This window comes from Trypanosoma cruzi, genomic scaffold, assembly GCF_000209065.1.
Source record: "Trypanosoma cruzi strain CL Brener 1047053517121 genomic scaffold, whole genome shotgun sequence".
Lineage (NCBI taxonomy): Eukaryota > Euglenozoa > Kinetoplastea > Trypanosomatida > Trypanosomatidae > Trypanosoma > Trypanosoma cruzi.
In genome coordinates, this window is record NW_001849309.1 from 17,290 (window position 1) to 33,250 (window position 15,961).

General features: G+C 48.8%; 7 protein-coding genes across 7 annotated transcripts, besides 53 other annotated features; all 7 read left to right on the plus strand.

The window, feature by feature from the left end:
- Positions 1–3,419: part of a sequence feature (areas merged during assembly that could not be assigned to a particular haplotype. This can correspond to areas where the two haplotypes were merged or to regions with more than two copies in the genome that were merged during assembly.) that runs on past the window's edge.
- On the plus strand, positions 166–2,598 carry Tc00.1047053509011.50 (hypothetical protein, conserved; the record flags this gene model as incomplete). Its single annotated transcript, XM_807479.1, has 1 exon — positions 166–2,598. The coding sequence occupies one exon, from the start codon at positions 166–168 to the stop codon at positions 2,596–2,598; it is 2,433 nt and encodes an 810-aa protein (XP_812572.1).
- Positions 2,765–2,828: a sequence feature (T-rich).
- Positions 2,960–2,996: a sequence feature (GA-rich).
- Positions 3,068–3,115: a microsatellite.
- Positions 3,279–3,306: a microsatellite.
- Positions 3,384–3,427: a sequence feature (T-rich).
- Positions 3,420–4,568: a sequence feature (areas merged during assembly that could not be assigned to a particular haplotype. This can correspond to areas where the two haplotypes were merged or to regions with more than two copies in the genome that were merged during assembly.).
- Positions 3,524–3,548: a sequence feature (AT_rich).
- On the plus strand, positions 3,568–3,783 carry Tc00.1047053509011.54 (ubiquinol-cytochrome C reductase, putative; the record flags this gene model as incomplete). The annotated part of the gene is made up of 1 exon (XM_807485.1): positions 3,568–3,783. The coding sequence occupies one exon, from the start codon at positions 3,568–3,570 to the stop codon at positions 3,781–3,783; it is 216 nt and encodes a 71-aa protein (XP_812578.1).
- Positions 3,997–4,034: a sequence feature (T-rich).
- Positions 4,266–4,295: a microsatellite.
- Tc00.1047053509011.60 (hypothetical protein, conserved) lies at positions 4,456–6,183 on the plus strand (the record flags this gene model as incomplete). Its single annotated transcript, XM_807480.1, has 1 exon — positions 4,456–6,183. One exon carries the CDS (start codon positions 4,456–4,458, stop codon positions 6,181–6,183), a length of 1,728 nt encoding a protein of 575 aa, XP_812573.1.
- Positions 4,569–4,818: a sequence feature (heterozygous, Esmeraldo-like haplotype).
- Positions 4,819–4,968: a sequence feature (haploid, Esmeraldo-like haplotype).
- Positions 4,969–6,247: a sequence feature (areas not merged during assembly with more than two copies in the genome that could not be assigned to a particular haplotype).
- Positions 6,200–6,301: a sequence feature (A-rich).
- Positions 6,248–6,489: a sequence feature (areas merged during assembly that could not be assigned to a particular haplotype. This can correspond to areas where the two haplotypes were merged or to regions with more than two copies in the genome that were merged during assembly.).
- Positions 6,476–6,590: a sequence feature (T-rich).
- Positions 6,490–6,657: a sequence feature (areas merged during assembly that could not be assigned to a particular haplotype. This can correspond to areas where the two haplotypes were merged or to regions with more than two copies in the genome that were merged during assembly.).
- Positions 6,658–7,848: a sequence feature (areas merged during assembly that could not be assigned to a particular haplotype. This can correspond to areas where the two haplotypes were merged or to regions with more than two copies in the genome that were merged during assembly.).
- Positions 7,072–7,097: a microsatellite.
- Positions 7,102–7,129: a microsatellite.
- Positions 7,138–7,168: a sequence feature (AT_rich).
- Positions 7,441–7,479: a microsatellite.
- Positions 7,489–7,514: a sequence feature (AT_rich).
- Positions 7,553–7,581: a microsatellite.
- Positions 7,685–7,720: a sequence feature (GA-rich).
- Positions 7,730–7,761: a sequence feature (AT_rich).
- Positions 7,849–7,918: a sequence feature (heterozygous, Esmeraldo-like haplotype).
- Positions 7,876–7,907: a sequence feature (AT_rich).
- Positions 7,919–7,937: a sequence feature (areas not merged during assembly with more than two copies in the genome that could not be assigned to a particular haplotype).
- Positions 7,938–8,223: a sequence feature (areas merged during assembly that could not be assigned to a particular haplotype. This can correspond to areas where the two haplotypes were merged or to regions with more than two copies in the genome that were merged during assembly.).
- Positions 7,949–7,998: a sequence feature (CT-rich).
- Positions 8,119–8,143: a sequence feature (AT_rich).
- Positions 8,224–8,279: a sequence feature (heterozygous, Esmeraldo-like haplotype).
- Positions 8,280–9,076: a sequence feature (areas merged during assembly that could not be assigned to a particular haplotype. This can correspond to areas where the two haplotypes were merged or to regions with more than two copies in the genome that were merged during assembly.).
- Positions 8,831–9,322, plus strand: Tc00.1047053509011.70 (adrenodoxin precursor, putative; the record flags this gene model as incomplete). Its single annotated transcript, XM_807481.1, has 1 exon — positions 8,831–9,322. The coding sequence occupies one exon, from the start codon at positions 8,831–8,833 to the stop codon at positions 9,320–9,322; it is 492 nt and encodes a 163-aa protein (XP_812574.1).
- Positions 9,077–9,721: a sequence feature (heterozygous, Esmeraldo-like haplotype).
- Positions 9,722–9,848: a sequence feature (areas merged during assembly that could not be assigned to a particular haplotype. This can correspond to areas where the two haplotypes were merged or to regions with more than two copies in the genome that were merged during assembly.).
- Positions 9,849–9,907: a sequence feature (heterozygous, Esmeraldo-like haplotype).
- Positions 9,908–10,851: a sequence feature (areas merged during assembly that could not be assigned to a particular haplotype. This can correspond to areas where the two haplotypes were merged or to regions with more than two copies in the genome that were merged during assembly.).
- On the plus strand, positions 10,175–11,953 carry Tc00.1047053509011.80 (surface protease GP63, putative; the record flags this gene model as incomplete). Its single annotated transcript, XM_807482.1, has 1 exon — positions 10,175–11,953. The coding sequence occupies one exon, from the start codon at positions 10,175–10,177 to the stop codon at positions 11,951–11,953; it is 1,779 nt and encodes a 592-aa protein (XP_812575.1).
- Positions 10,852–12,070: a sequence feature (heterozygous, Esmeraldo-like haplotype).
- Positions 12,071–12,570: a sequence feature (areas merged during assembly that could not be assigned to a particular haplotype. This can correspond to areas where the two haplotypes were merged or to regions with more than two copies in the genome that were merged during assembly.).
- Positions 12,115–12,137: a microsatellite.
- Positions 12,214–12,238: a microsatellite.
- Positions 12,241–12,273: a microsatellite.
- Positions 12,350–12,387: a sequence feature (AT_rich).
- Positions 12,426–12,449: a microsatellite.
- Positions 12,571–12,991: a sequence feature (heterozygous, Esmeraldo-like haplotype).
- Positions 12,721–12,742: a microsatellite.
- Positions 12,852–13,895, plus strand: Tc00.1047053509011.90 (lipase, putative; the record flags this gene model as incomplete). The annotated part of the gene is made up of 1 exon (XM_807483.1): positions 12,852–13,895. One exon carries the CDS (start codon positions 12,852–12,854, stop codon positions 13,893–13,895), a length of 1,044 nt encoding a protein of 347 aa, XP_812576.1.
- Positions 12,992–13,554: a sequence feature (areas merged during assembly that could not be assigned to a particular haplotype. This can correspond to areas where the two haplotypes were merged or to regions with more than two copies in the genome that were merged during assembly.).
- Positions 13,555–15,067: a sequence feature (areas merged during assembly that could not be assigned to a particular haplotype. This can correspond to areas where the two haplotypes were merged or to regions with more than two copies in the genome that were merged during assembly.).
- Positions 13,906–13,930: a sequence feature (AT_rich).
- Positions 13,955–14,416: a mobile genetic element.
- Positions 14,653–14,719: a microsatellite.
- On the plus strand, positions 14,873–15,862 carry Tc00.1047053509011.100 (myosin heavy chain kinase A, putative; the record flags this gene model as incomplete). The annotated part of the gene is made up of 1 exon (XM_807484.1): positions 14,873–15,862. The coding sequence occupies one exon, from the start codon at positions 14,873–14,875 to the stop codon at positions 15,860–15,862; it is 990 nt and encodes a 329-aa protein (XP_812577.1).
- Positions 15,068–15,961: a sequence feature (heterozygous, Esmeraldo-like haplotype).

The window sequence follows — 15,961 nt, forward strand, 5'->3', positions numbered from 1 at the left end:
TGTGGCAAGGGGGGAGGGGCGGTGGGTGTCAACAGGGACGCATTGGGGGTCCTTTGAAGGGTGCAAAGAACTTCACGCCGTCTGGAACGTCTTGCGGTGCGTCTGAGAGTTAAAATACAGAACGAGAAATATATATATATATAGAGAGAGAGAGAGAGTTGAAAAATGGCTTTTGACCTGCGGCAGAAGGTGTTCCGCATTCCAAACAACATTGCCGTTTCGGCGGGACTGCGGTGGGACTTCATTGGCGCGGACCCTGTCGATCTGGACCTCAGCGCCGTGTGCTTCACGAACGAAGGGATGTTTTTGGACTGCGTCTTTTTCAACCACCCCTTTCCCACCGGTGTTGATGAGGAGGAGCTGCGCAGCTCCGGCGTCCTCGTTGATCCGCATCAGTTGCCCTTCATGTTTGTTAGCGGCGACAGCAGGATTGGCGGGGAGGAGGAGAACCAACTCCCCGGGCTCGCACTGGCCGCCAAGCGCCGGAAGTACCAACTGAAGAACGTCAACAACAGAAACAACAAAAGGGATGAAATGAATCGCATGGGTGCCATGGATGCACTCTTCTCTCGCCTGTACGAAGAAGCGGAGCTTGCGATGGTGGAGGAGGCAATGGACGAGCACCGCTGTGGGGATGATGATTACCGCGCGTCACGCCGAAAGAAGCGTCGTGAGTTCTGTGACGAATTTGTGACGTTTGTGATGCACAAGATACCGTTGGATGTTTCTGTCATCTTTCTTGTGGTGACGAGTTACACCGGCGCCGACTTTACGACACTGCCAGGGGTGAAACTTGTGGTGTTTAATGAAACCATAAACGAGCAGGTGGGATCCATTGATCTCAAGCGTTCTACTGGCAACGGTACAGCCAATCTTGCTTGTATGTTGTGTTCTCTTCCACCTCTTACTGACAACCCGGCGGAACCGAAAATGTGGGACCTACGCGAACTCAACATTCGTACTTTTGGTTACACGTTTGTAGACGTACTGCCGGTCATGATGGATGTTCTTGGTGTCGAGCGAAATTCACGCGATGACGCCGTACGGCTGCTGCCCGACTACCCGCTAAACAAAGAGAGCTTTTGGCACACGGAGCAGCCACTTTCAGATGTTCGCTTTGGTGTTGGCTGGAATGGAGAGCATGATCTTGATGCCTTCATGGTAATGCTGGATGAAAACAACTGCTACTTAGATCATCTGCACCCAAAACAAACAAGACTGCATTCTATCTATCCACACGTTGCCCGCCACTCTGGGGATGCCATCAATGGATTTGGAACAACTGGAGATGAGGAGTTTATTGACTTGATGACATACCGCATGCCTCCCGAGGTGCGCACAATTATTTTTGGCGCAACGTACGTGGAAAGTTTTGGCAACTCTACGGGAACCGTGAAGAGTATCTTTGATGTCCCAAAGCTCTATCTGAGGTTACAGAACCGCACGGCGGAACGGCCCAACTCATTTGAGGTGGATCGATGGAACATTCACTATGAGGTGGAGGATGAAATTGAGCGAAGAAAGATGTGGAAAAAGAACAAGGAAAAGAACAAGCTGGAGAAACATGGCTTTGTACATCGCACTTACGTGGGTGCGGATGGAAAGATTTACCCAGTACGCATGGTTGTGCTGGGGATTATGGTCAAACGGAGAGAAGTTCCCTTTCATGTCTTGTACCCATACGGCCGTCTTGATCAGCAGCGTTTTCAACAAGAGCAGGCAAAGCACCATGGATCCAAAATGCCAGAAGAAAATGTACCACTTTTTGAGTACTACCCTCTCCATGACTACGCCCCAGCCACGACGGTGGATCCTTTTTCTTCACTCCTGCCATACTTGTACTGCATTGCCCAGTATCGTTGCAACGACGGGGGAAACAACTACATAAGAAGGAGTGGAATGAACTCAAAACATGTGGTAGGCGCCCACAATAACGTTGTCAGTTGTGACCCCTCTTTCTTTCCCGCTTGTCCTCCCTCTCTTTGGGAGGATATGGAGGCATCGGATACAATACTGAAATTTCATGCCCTACAGGTGCAATTTATTGAGGTGCGCAACTTGCAGCCGACGCTTCCCAACCGCTTTAAATGTCACGGAGAGGCGTGGGTCTGCGCCACAGTCCCAATGGGGAAGCGGCCTATGACACCGTACGACACGCTCCCATTTCGCACGCCGTATCTCATTCATCGCGACAACACACGGTGGGATGAAAGGAGCCCAGCAACATCAGCAGTTTTCTTTGTTCGCAAGTGTGACCGAATCCGTGTTGTCATATACGAGTACGCCACCTTCGGCGCTGTGGAACTTGACTTGATGCAATTTGGGGAGCTCTGGAGGCCGGACCCTCTACCCGCAAAAAACGGCTTCAAAGGCGCCTTCAACAGTCTGGAGAGATGGTTTCCATTGACGGGTGGAACCCTGACAGACGGAGAGGTTTGCCTGCGGCTATTCCGTGTGCCAGAAAAGGTGGCGCTGGGGGTGCGCGCGTGGGTGATTGCGGCGGCCAACAAGGAGCGGCGACGCCTGGTGCGGCAGAGAACCGAGCGAAGGGAAGACGCCACTAGGGAAAGCTACTCAGCCAAATGCAGCATCATGTAAGATGCCTGAGTTTACCTCTTGGCGCTAGGTGTGTAAGGCCTGCGTGCGGTGCAGGAGCCGGGAGTTACTTTCCCACCATTGCTCCATCCCCGTATCCTCCTGATGCTTGTTGTATTCTTTGAGAATTGTGAGCGTTGAATGGTCATTTGACCGCATTAAATCATTGTTTTTTTTTTTTATTTGTTTGCTTGTTTTTTTGTTTTTTGTTTTTTGTTTTTTTTTATTATTTTGTACGGCTCTGTATATGTATATGACCCTCATGACGTGTTTAAATGTCGGTTCGTCTTCCTTCACTCTCCCCTCACGGCATTAGAGAGGAGGTGAGTGGCAGGGAAGAGATGTGATGCCGACACATAAGCAAAGACAGGGAAGGAGAGAGAGAGAGTGAGAGAAAGAGAAAAGATAGAGGTAGAGTGAAAAAGGAAAAAAGCAAAAGAAACGTCATCTGAATCAACAGTGAAAACAATATTGGTGGTGGTGGTGGTGGTACCAGTAGCGGGTGGGTGTGTGGTGGTGGAAGAGAGGTCATAAAACAAATTGCCTCTTTTATATGTCTTTTTTCCTTGCACGCCTGCGTATATGTATGCCCGAGGCCTTGCTTTGAGGTAGCATCCCTCTCCAGCGGAAACCACCTTCTTTTCTTTGTTTTTGTTGTTGTTGTTCTTGTGTATGCGTGTTCCTTTTTTTTTTTTTTTTTTTTTCTTTTTTAATGGACATCTTACTGTTTATTTCTTCTGTATGCTTTTGCGTCTGTGTGTGTCTGTGTTTCCTCTTGCTCCACGACCTTTTTTCTTTTTTTTTTCTTTTTTTTTTCTTCTGTTTCTTGTTTATATATTTGTATGCATCTTACATTGGGTTGTTACTGTTCGAGGTTGATTGCAAACGACAGAAAAGAGAGGTGGTGGTGGTGTTGTGTGGTGGGGGGAAAAAAAAAAAATATTATAATTAAACTCACTAACAGGAGGTGTAATGTCGGCTGAGGATCCGCAGGACATTAAACTTGAGCTTGAAAAGGAATGCCTTGCGAATGACTGTAACCACAAGGTACTTGCCTATAATGGGTGCCTGGAGCGCATTAAAAGTGTCCCTCCAGAGAAGGAGCCACACTGTTACCATCATTACTTTGACATTATTCACTGTGTAGATGTATGCGTGGACCCGAAGTTATGGCCGACACTTAAGTAAGGGATTGATTTTGCGTCCAATGCATGTATGTGTATTGGGAATAGAAAAATAAAGAGAGAGAAAGTGAGAAGGAGAGGGATGGAACTGAAAATGCGAAGGGTTGGCATGGCACATATGTGTTTGTTTGTGTATTTGCATTTTGTAGGGAAATATAAAAAATAGGGAGGCGAATGAAATCAACAGGAGGTGAATAGATGTAATGACGAGTTGCAATTTTTTTTTTTTTTTCTTTTCTTCCTTTTACCTTTTCTGTCTGGTTGTATGAATGTATGTGTGGTTGTATGTCTCTTTCTCTTTCTCTTTCTCTTTGGTTACATGGTGGTCTGTAAATTGCACACTTCTCCGCCCGTGTGGATGTGTGACGTTATGGGAGGGGAGGCATTTTTTTTTTCTCTCACTGCTGATACTGTTCTCTCTCCTTCCTTCCTGCCTGCCTGACTTCCTGCATGTAAAGAACGTCCGAGTGCGTGAGAGCCATAGAGGAGAGAAAGAGTGAGAGAGAGAGAGAGGGAAGTGGTAGAAGTAATAATAATAATAATAAGGGCGGCGGTCATCGCGTTTGCTCTTCGCGTGCCAAGAAGAATTCATCCTGTAGGACCTGAGGACTCTCCCCTTTTTTTCCCTCCCTATCGATTACGAGAGGAACGACATTAAATTGCGTGTCCACGAATCATGTATTACTTCCGGGCGGAGAAGCAGGGCACTTACTTTGAGGGCTGGTCGATGCGTCTCTTCGCCTTCGACTCACAGCGGCGCCACATGTACTACACGGAGCGTGAGAAGTGTGTCAATCGCAGCCCCCACAGTGCCACCGAGACGCATTGGCCGACAGGGAGCCCAACCGCACCGCCGTGGAAGAAGAAGTTTAAGGTCACCAAGCTGGTGGTCGTTTCCACTGTGCACGAGTTCCGCCTGGACGACCCGCACCTGAAGGAAACGGACTTCTTTACGCTGGAGCTACACGGCAGGACGCGTGCCTTGGCGAGTGATGAGCCACCGGCGGAGCCGCTGCTGATCCCTGCGGCCACGGAGGGCGATGGGTCGCAGGGAGCAACTCTGGAACAGGCGAACCGAGACCCGTTCCGTCTGTGCGAACTGTATGAATTGCTGCGAGATCAGTTCTCGACACTCAGCCGCAATCAAGGGCTGCGTGCGACAGTCTCAGCAATCTCAGTAAGCTCCCAGTCGGCTTTAAGTGAAACAGATCAGGTGCGTACAATCCAGTCCCCGCGCAGTACCTCGGCGAAGGAGCGGCACATTGTTGCCACAATACGCTGCTGTAACGAGGAGGACTTTCGGCAGGTGTGGTATATCGTGCAAATGGTGCTTGGCTTTGACCGACTGACCATACGCCCCTACCGTGGACTCCCGCCGTACGACCCACGCAATGGCATCCCTTTTGGGCACATTCCCATGCATCTTTGGCACACATTTATGGAACTGGAGAATTCCGTCTTTTATGTTTTCATTCGTGGGGATCTTGTGGGCCATGATCACGAAGGGAACGCAGAAGTGTGGCTGCCAAACGCATATCTCTGCATCACTCACGACATGGTATTGGTGATGCGTGAAAATGGAACGATTCCGCGGTGGATTCATCTTTATAATGTAAATACCTTTGAATATAACACCGTTGCGAAACGTCCCTTTTTTGCATTTCTCACGGACGATCCATCACCGGACGTTCTCTTTATTCCCAAGCCACCGGTGTATGGCCCCGTCGCCATCTCGAACTTCTCCGGAAAAAAGGTGGTTCTTAACGTGTGCTCCATTCTTCGGGAGGCGTGCTTTGCATCCAACGGCATCCGCCGCGCGACGGAGTTTTTGGATGCGGACTGGGCCAGCAGCGTGCGCGCGTACTTCAACACGAAGGAGAAGACGCGTCGCTTCAAGTTCTCGCCCCTCGATGGATTTGACCACTCCTTCAGCTGCCTCATCCCGAAGGTACATCTGGCGAGGGTGTGGCGGGAGGTCCTGCGGGAGCAAAACGCGCGGTCGCATGACGACGTTGCGGCCATCCCGTTGGAGGGCACCGGCGGCCAAACAATTCTCTCCGGCGCTGACATGAAATCCGTACGGCATCAAATGGAGGTGGAGCGATCGCGCTCACACGACGAGATTGTCGGCATGCCGCTTGACAAGCTGCTCGGTCTTCGCCGCGAGCGGTTGGAGGCGTCGTTGGAGGCACCGAAGATACGGCCGGACAACTTCAACCGCAACCCCACGCAGGGCTCGGAGGAGGTGGTCTACCAGGAGCCGGGCGCCCAGTACATTTGCCCCGACACGTCGCTGAAGGTGTCAAACACCGGCAGGGAGAAGAAATTCGGCCTGGAAGGTAAAGTGAACGAACTCGTGAATGCCAGTTTTGCCGCAATGGGTATCGCCAAGCCGTCAAGCTGACGACGTGCCTCTGCGCAGAAAAAAAAAAAAAAAAGAGAGGAGGAGGAGGAGGAGGGGAAAGAAGCAATAATATATATAAAAAAAAAAAGTTGAAGCAAAAAAAAGAAAAAGAAAGAAATACATATATAAAGCAAATAAGGAAGGCGACAGCCAGTAGGTACCATTCTGGGAAAAGAGAAGAAGAATGAAAGATACAAGGAGGCCCCAGCGAAGTGTGAATTTTTATTTTTTTTTTTTGATGAATTATTCAATTACTTATTCCCTTCCGCACATGCAAGGAAGCACGCTTAAGTGTTGTTGTTGTTGTTGTTTTTTGTACTTTTTTCCTAAAATACTTTTCTCTTTTATTTATGTATTTATTTATGTATGTTTTTTTTTTTTGAGTGTGTGTTTGTGTTTGTGTTTGTGCGTGGGGGGTTGTTGCCGTATTTTTTGTGCCGAGTGACTGCATGTCCACATGTTTGCCTTGCCTCATACGGAGAGAAGGAGGGAGGTGGAAGAAACATGTGGGGTTGCCCGCGACTTTGCCAACCAACACCGCTGGCGTGGCACGAGGCATTGCAGCGTGAGGGGCGCTCTCTCTCTTCCTCTCTTTTAACGGTCATTATGTTTTGGCGGCCAACACTCCGCCAAAAGGAGGGGAGGGGGGGGAAAAAAAAGGAAGAATGACGGGGTGAAGTGGAGAATAGGGGGATTGTGTGGAGGAGGAACGGGGGGTGCCGTTTGAGTTTATTCCTGCCACAAATAAGTGGGGGTGGGCGGAGGAGGAGGAGGAGGACAGAAATATCAGGGAGAAAGAAAGAGGAGGAGGGGCTCCTACGCACACGTTACACGCCAGCGCCACATTTCATCTCTCGCCGCAAAATAAACTTCTCCACACACGTCCCCTTCTTTTTTTTTTTTTTTTTTTTTTTATATAAAATAAAAATAAAAGTAAAAATAAAAAAGGAATTCAAATAATTGAATATATTAAATAAAAAAAAAAGAAAGCAATTATTTCTATTTTGAAGTGAATGTTGATGGGTTTTTTTTTTGTTTTACGACTGTGCGTGCCTGCAATAAATACAAATACACAAGGACACACACACACACACACCCCTCCTCTTCACTTTCTTCTTTTATATGTGTTGTTGTTGTGTGCACATATATATATACATACATGTAATCAACCTGGATGCATGTACGGTGTGCGTCCTCGTGTAGGTTTGTAAATATAAATATAGTGAATTTCTGGACCACTTATTTGCCGGTATGTCATTTTTTTTTTTTTTTTTTTTCTTTTTTTTGTTTATTTTTGTGTGGATCATTTTTATATATTTATATATTTATTTCTGTTTGTTGATGTATTCCTTTTTGACTTATTTGTGGATTCTTTTCTTTTCTTTTCTTTTCTTTTCTCTCTTCCTTCTGTCACTCTTTTTTCCACCTGTGTGGATGCTCTTTGCGGTACCCTTCTTTTCCATTAGTGTGGCCACACACACGTGTGTGTGTGTCTGTGTAAAGAGAGAGAAAAAGAGAGGGAGAGAAAGAAAGAAAGGGCGTGTTGTTATTATTATTTATTTATTTATTATTTTTATTCCCCTCTACCACCATCCAACAATGAGACAGAAAACAGTCGGCGCACCACGTACAGTGAGAGAAGGACGCGACGAAAGGCACATTTTTTTTTCTCGGCAGCAACGCGGGAGTGACTTTTATTTATTATTATTTATTTATTATTTATTCTGCGTGTGTGCATGTTGACTGGCGTGTGATTTGTGTTCAGCTTTTTCCTTTTTTTCCTTTTTCTTCCTTTTTTCCCCTTCCTTTACTCTCTACCGTCTGGTAACACAGTAGGCGAATTGCGGGCGGCAGAAGGAATGGGGCATCATCATCGTTGATGTTGGGGTGCCACAACAAACCTGTTCCCGGAGGAGGACTACTCTGCAGGGCGCCTTTTTTAATTATTATTTTTTTTTTTCTGATGCACGCTCATCTCTTTTTTGGGTTTTGTGCCAAATTTCGAGGAGACGTTAGTGCGCACAGCAGCCGCTTGGACCTTGTGCAGTTTATTTATTTTCTGTCCATTGACTTTTGGCACAGCCGTCGGTGTGTAGTCACGAGCACGGTGTATGCGGCCAGTGAACGCTACACGCATCTCACGATGGGTGGGAAACCGCATGGAGAGAGGTGGTTTAAAGGGATGCCTGGAAGCAGTTGTGGGAACCTCGCTGTTGACCCGCCCATGCATGTTGGGAGCAGCACAGAATCGAGTACTTGGCAGGGGTGCCCCTAATGCGCCTCGCGGGTATGTGGGGCCACGCATCGGGACATGACTCCTCTGATGGTCGCTGGTTCTTCGTGAAGGACGCGCACCCGCCGAGATGAGAAGACGGTTGGCGAGTCAAAACTTGAGTCGGCAGCGGGGAGAGAAGTGGACGGGCATGAGAGGCGTTACCAACAGAGTTGGGACTTTTGCTATGGAAGGAGTCTGCAATAACAATAATAATAATAAAGGATCACTGCAGTCCCTCTCTCTCTCTCGTGTGTGTGTGTGGAGGGTTTTCTTTTCCTTAGCGGCGCGACGCTATGAAATTAACACATATTTTTTTTAAACCTTTTCTCCTCTTTTTTGTTTTGTTTTGTTTTATGCGGGAGTGCCGCCACAATGTCATTTGGCTTTTGTGCTCAAAAGAGGCGGCAGCGACTTTTATGGCGTCGTCTTACGCCTCCGTCATCGATGTGTCTTCTCCATGATTTTGCGCTTTTCAGCCGGTGTCAGCTACGTTTATGTGCCAACGTTGCGGGGACGGCAGCGACGCCTGGCAAAGTGCGGGTTCATGCCACGTCAGCCGAGGGCAAAACGGTGTCCTTCACCGCTCCCACGGGCATCACCCTCATGGAGGCAATACGTGACTTGGGAAGACTTGACATTGAGGCCGCATGTGATGGAACTTGTGCCTGCAGCACCTGCCATGTGATACTCCGCGAGGAAGACTTTGAGAAGCTGAGTGAGCCCTCAGAAGACGAGGTGGACATGCTCGACTTGGCGCCATCCGTCACAAAGACATCACGATTATCGTGCCAAGTTCAGCTTACAGACGCGCTCGATGGTATTACCGTGAAGTTACCGCCAGAGACAAGCAACCAGATGAGCTGAGGTATGTTCTCCAACGACACAAACAGTCCGACTCCATTATTATTTGTGTTTGGGTGGCTTTTCATGAGAACACAAATAAGAATGGACTTCACCGTGTGGTGTGAGGCACGATGTTGTGTTGACTGTCACTACACGAGCTGCATGTATAAACACAATGGTGACTACGGTGCAAGAAGTAAACATGGTAAAACACATGGATGGGGATTTTGCTTTCAACGTTTATCAATGGCTTACAAGTGTGGGGCTGAAGCTGCATGAGAACAGCGTACTCTCCGGCCACAAGCTTCATAACCGGTCTTTTACTTTTCGTTTACGATAACATCATGACATCTTTTCTCTACATTCTTGTCACCCAGAAATATTTATATGCATGACGCAAAAAAGCAAAGAGAAGAGCAGAAGCACCTCACAAGCGCCACCAAAATCAATGCCAACAGAAGAAATCTACGTTTCACATCCACAGCCCTAAGCAAAGATCACTTTGGGACGCCTGGAGAATGACAGCGGCCCGACAGCAATCAAAGATCATGATGCCGTATGTACGCCTCCTCACTCCCTTGGTACGTCACAAAATAAAGTGTGGAGTGAGAGGAGGAGGAGAGGCACAAAAACACTCCGCTCCGACCGCACCACCGTCTTTCATGTTTCTTTGTTACATGCTTACACCTCCCTGCTGTGTCTGTGACGAGCGTCACCGAGGGCGGCTCTGGCTGCGTCCCCTTCTCTTGCTCCCTCGGTACTCCCCGCTTCTCCTTCACACTTACTGCACTCTCTTCTCTCCCGCCTTCTCTTGCGCAGGTGACGCAGAAAAGAAGAACACGTCCAAGGCTGGAAGAAACGAGTAACAGAGACATGCGTCGATTCGTGTCCACCGTGCTGCTTTTTCTCCTTTGGCTCGCCGGTGGTCCCTGCGCCCTCGCGGAGCACCGCTGCATCTTTGACAGGGTCGCCTTGAATTGGTCCCAGCTGCAGACCGCCGTGGTGCAGGAGCTCCCACGGGGAAGAGCAGGCGCATGGCAGGCGTACACCGTGTCCACCCCTGACTGGGCGCCGATCCGGATTAAAGTGTTTGCGGAGGACCTGAAGGACACGACGAAGTACTGCACGGTGCGGGGAGACGTACGATCGGATTTCACTGGGGGCAGGGTTTTGTGCCGGCGGCAGGATGTTCTCACGAAAGAGAAGATGAGAATTATGGTCAACAGGCTGCTGCCCGAGGCCGTCAAGCTGCACACGGAGCGGCTTTTTGTACAGCCCGTCAGTGGCGTCTTGAGGTTGCCAAGGTTCAAGCTGGGAGTCTGCGGCGAGTTTACTGTCCCCATCACGCACCACTTGTCGGGAGTTGTTGGTGCCGACATGTTGCTGTACGCTGCCGCTGCACCCACCATCGGTGGGACTGTCGCGTGGGCCTCCACGTGTGTGACGCTGCAGGACGGACGGCCGGCTGCTGGTGTGTTGAACCTCAGCCCGAGCTTCATTGCCCCCAAGAGAGAAAGCATACGCGTGGTCTCGCACGAGATTGCGCACGCGCTGGGGTTTAACAGTATATTAATGTGGAGGCTGGGGATGATCAGCAGGCGCTCGGATGTCCGCGGCAAGGCAATGACGTTCGTCGTGGACTCCAACGAGACACTCGCGAGGGCGAGGGAGCACTACGACTGCAGCACCGCCCCCGGCATGGAGCTTGAGGACGAGGGCGGGGAATTTACAGCACACTCTCACTGGGAACGCCGTAACGCGAAGGATGAGCTGATGAGCCCGCTGATTGGCGCCGGCTTTTACACCGCGTTGACGATGGCGTTTTTTTCAGACATGGGTTTCTATCGTGCAAACTTCAGTATGGCAGAACCCATGGGCTGGGGTTACAAGGCTGGCTGTTCGCTTCTGCAGGAAAAGTGCATGCAGAACGGGGTTACGGCACACCCGGAGATGTTCTGCTCCGATATTCTCAAAACTCCAGCCTGCACCTCTGACCGCCGTGCTCTGGGACACTGCTCGATTGCGGTCCACGACGAAAGGCTTTCTCCCGAGTATCAGTACTTTGTGGAGGAAAACGTTGGTGGCTATCGGAATACTTTTGTGGATTTCTGTCCCATCATTATTCCTTCCGAAATTGGGGGCTGTGCAGATGGAAACTCTTTCTTGATGCCTGGGAGCCGTGTGGGTCCACAATCGTTGTGTCTGAAGGGCAATTCGCTTGAGATGGAATTTCATGGGCGTATTGGTGACATCTGCGCGGAGGTGTCGTGCCAGGCGGGGATTGTCCGTGTTCGGTACCTTGGTAATGATGCCTGGCACTTGTGTCCAGAAGGCGCGTCACTGACCCCAAAGTCGCCGTTCATTGGAGGCCAAATTTTATGCCCAAGGGCCGTTGACGTATGTTCCCAGTTGTCTGATACATCCCCTGGCGAGAGCGCACATGAGGAGAATCGAGATGAAATTGACACCCCCGATAAGAGGGAGGAAAAAGGGATGGATGACACCTCTGCTCCTGCAGAAAAAAAGCATGATGATCGCAGGAAACGTGAACCGAGTCTAATTGAGAAAATGTGTCGGCTGCTTGGAATCAACTGTCCTAAGATCAATTGGAGAAATGTCTGGTCCTTCTTTTCCTCCCGTGGCATGGGGTAATAAAGCAGTTTTCTCTTTACTGCCGTTGCCCCCCATGGATGTATCCTTGTATATGACTACATCAATACAACAAGTCAATTTTTTTTTTTTTTGCTGTGAATCACGCCGGCACCCACAACCAATTCCTTTTCTTTTTCCGACTATTTTTGTGCAATTCTTGCTTTTTTTTTTTTTTTTTTTTTTTCATGTGCGCTTTTCAGCGTGTGAGTCTGAGCTGTGGAATTAATATTGTTGCATGTTTGAAAGAAATTTGTTTTCATTGTGTGTGTGTGTGTGTGTGCGTGTCCTTTTTTTTTTTTTTTTTCTTTTTTTTTTTTTTTCTATGGAAACAACAATGTTTTGCTTTCGACCCTCCCCAGAAAGTATGATTTATGGTGATTCGATATGTACGAGTGGAAATAATAATAAATAATAATAAATAATATAAATAATATGCATAGAAGAAAAATGTTTTTTTTTTTTTTTCTTTCTGGTTGTTGTTGTTGTTTTTGTTGTTTATTTTATCCTGCTTCCCAGTTATATGAAAAACTCTGAAGTATTGATCGGAATGGCCCCATGGAACTGAGGAGGCACTTATTTGTGGACAGGACCGCTTAACGGAGTCCAGACTACTTTTGTTGTGATCGCATCCACCAGGAGAAAAGGAGATTCACGTAAGAAAAAAAAGTTGCTGCTTTACTTTTAATTTTTTTATGCCACATGCAAAATCCAAACACTTTGCAATATAAAGCACCCATTTTTTAACGGTGCGTCACAATACATCCCCCGCTGCTGCTGCTGCTGCTGCTGTGCCTTCCCACGTCCTCCCTGCCCACCAGCCCATCACCCCCCACCCTCTTCTCTCCCCTCCGACTGCTCCACTAGTCTCCAAGGCATTTCACAGGCAACAACCGAGGCAATGCGCCGCCGCACCATGACTGTCGTGCTCGTCCTCCTCATCCTTCTCTGCGGGGAGGATGTCCTCGCCGACTACTCGGTGCAGTTGGCAACGACGGCACTGTACTATGCGAAGACAGCGTACTGCAAGGCCGAAGCCATTTCCAACTGGACTTGTGCCTCCTGCGCCAGGAACCCGGGATTGCAAAAGGTGCGTGTATTTATGAATGCCGCGCACAGCACGCAGGCGTTTGTGGGCGTCAACGAGAGCATGATTGTGGTAAGTTTTCGCGGGACAAGGGATATTAATAACTGGCTACACAATCTGGATTTTATCTTTGCTCCGTACTTTAAGGATGGCTGCGTTGGGTGTCTTGTTCACGCCGGCTTCAATTGCGAATTGAAGTCATTGTGGGCGGAGATTCGGGTGTACCTACAGGAACTTGTTGCGGAGAAAGGAATCGAGGGAATTCTCGTCACTGGACACAGCCTTGGCGGCGCCATGGCTACAATCGCTGCTGCCAATTTGATGTCGCAGAATTCCTTGTTTCCCGGTGCAGTAAAGGTTTTGCTGTACACGTTTGGGCAGCCGCGCGTGGGAAACGGGGCATTTGTCAACTGGCTTCTTGCATCGTTTTGCCGCGGCGGCCATGAGTTGTACCGCGTGACGCACAAGCGGGATCCTGTGCCCCACGTTCCCCCCATGTTCGTTGGGTATTTACACGTTCCCAATGAAGTATGGTACGACAATGACGGGGACACGGTGCACAAGAACTGCACTGATATCTTTGGCACACCGTGTTCTGCCTTGACCGCCAAGGAGGACCCCAATTGCAGTGACAGTGTTCTTCCCATTAAAATTGAGGACCACCTGAAGTATCTGGGTGTGTGTACACGCTGTTCATGCGATCCCGGGGAAGCAATCAGCGACGAGGAGCTTCGCCTCCCACCGGAACTTGAACGGATTGTCGCAATGGACTACATTTATCAGCAATCGAGACACATGAGGCGTTTTCCGTCTTCCCCACGTTTTACAAAGAGCCTTGAGGCCCGCAGAAGAAAATAATTTTTCCTCCAAAAAAAAAATATTTTTTATAATTTGCTAGCGAGTAACTTTTATTGTCTAGGGGGTTGTGAGGAGAATGATCGGGAGGAGAGCTGGCGAACGGTAATTTAATATATATGTATATATTCTGCCAAAAATAATAAGCACTTCTTTACGACGTCTTTCTGTCTTATGAATTTTGTGAAGGCCACGACTTTAATGACTTTAGGGATCCAGCAGCGGCCGGATAATTTTTTGTTTTTACCATCGCACCTGCCCCCTTTTTAGGTTTCCGCCACGCGGCGGGGTCTTGTGGCTGCAGGACCTCAAAGTCTGCCACCTCGTAAGTAATAAATGCATTTCAGATCCTAACTGAGCAAAAAAGTTCAAGTGAGCGATCGAAAGAATTCATATATATTGAATTAGAAGAAAACAGCATTTAGGCAATTAACTGCTTCTGCTTTACCTTCCTTTTTCCTTCCTATCGTGTTTGTTTTTGATCGAGATAATTTTAGGATCCGGCCAGCGGCCCAGAGGATTATGCTCTTTTCCCTTTTCTATTTACGGATGATGCTGTTTTCTATTTATTTTTTTTTTTTACTTTTTCTGTTCTTTTGTCTGGAGTTGGTGAACGGTGTGTTTCTTTGTGTTTTCTGTTGTATTTCCGACTGGTTTGATATCCGCGTGGTTCACTGGTGGGGTTTTTTGCTTTTTGTTTGTGTGTGTGTGTTTTTATTGTGCTGTGTTTGGGGGGCATGAAATGCCGCTAGCCTGTTACGTGTGTGTGTGTGTGTGTGTGTGTGTGTGTGTGTGTGTGTGTGTGTGTGTGTGTGTGTGTGTGTGTGGATGCCTTTGTTTCTCTCTGTCTACTTTTGTGTGTAATGCCTCACTGGACTGTCGTAGAGGTTTTGTGTGTGTGTGTGCCGTGAGGCGCAGAGCCACTTACTTGTGGAACCGGGCATTGTGAAGGGAGGCGAAAAAGGGCTGGTGCGGTATTGATGATGGCCAGGTTGCCCGAAAGGCTAGTGGGCGCAAGAAAGGATAACAGCCCCTGCATCTGTGGAGCCGTAAAGTATGTGTTTAGCTTTCGGCGGATGGAGTGGGTGGCGACAAGTACCAACGTGAGGGTTTTGACACCACTGAAGGCAGCCGCCAAGGGTGGCATGCGTGTCTGCTATGATGTGGAGGAGGTGGAGGAGGACGGTAGCAGGACCCCATGCGTTGCGAAGCTTTTTCTAAGAAACATATCCGACGTGGTTGAAAAGGACTACTTCAGTGAAGGGGAAGCGCAGTGCATGTGTGAGCAGTTTGCAAATAATTTTAATAAAGCCACATTTACAGGCATCGAGAGGCCACATGTTTCCTTCTTGCAGTGCCAAGTGCTGCGCATCCCGAAGCAAAACATTCCGGCGGAGCATCGAGATGCGCAGCATGGTTTTTTCTCGTACAAGACAACCGACACGAGGGAGGTCATGTTCGTCATGGAGCCCAGGCTGCATGGCCATTTCACAAAGTACAACAGCAACTTTGGCGAGACTTACGAGGGCGACAAGCACTTTAAAACACCTTCACAGATTCAACAGCGGACACGCATGTTTCTTATTGCAGAAGCCTTTTCTCACTTCACTCTTGCCGAGAGCGGTGGCTCCATGTTGTTGTGTGACCTTCAGGGCGTCAATGATCTCTTCACGGACCCACAAATCCATACCGAAGACGGCAAAGGGCTGGGTCTGGGCAACATGGGGCACGAGGGCATCGAAAAGTATGTATTGCGGCATGAATGCAATGAATTTTGCCGGGCTCTTGCACTGAAGCCGCTGGATGGGATTCGTCCACCGAATGGCAAGGAGTCACGGACGAACAACTTCTACGTGCGTCTGAGGGCTCAACTGCAACAGGACATGGTGCCCCTCTCCAAACCCATTGGGGAGATGACAGAAGAGGAACAGATTGCCCACGCCATCAGGCTATCGCAGATTTCCCACTAGGTGCGGTATGGCCTGTTTCTTTATTGCTCCAGCGGATTTTGCCGGCGCACATTTTCCGTCCCTTTTCTTTGCTTTTCCTTTCTATCTCTGAGCAGGGTA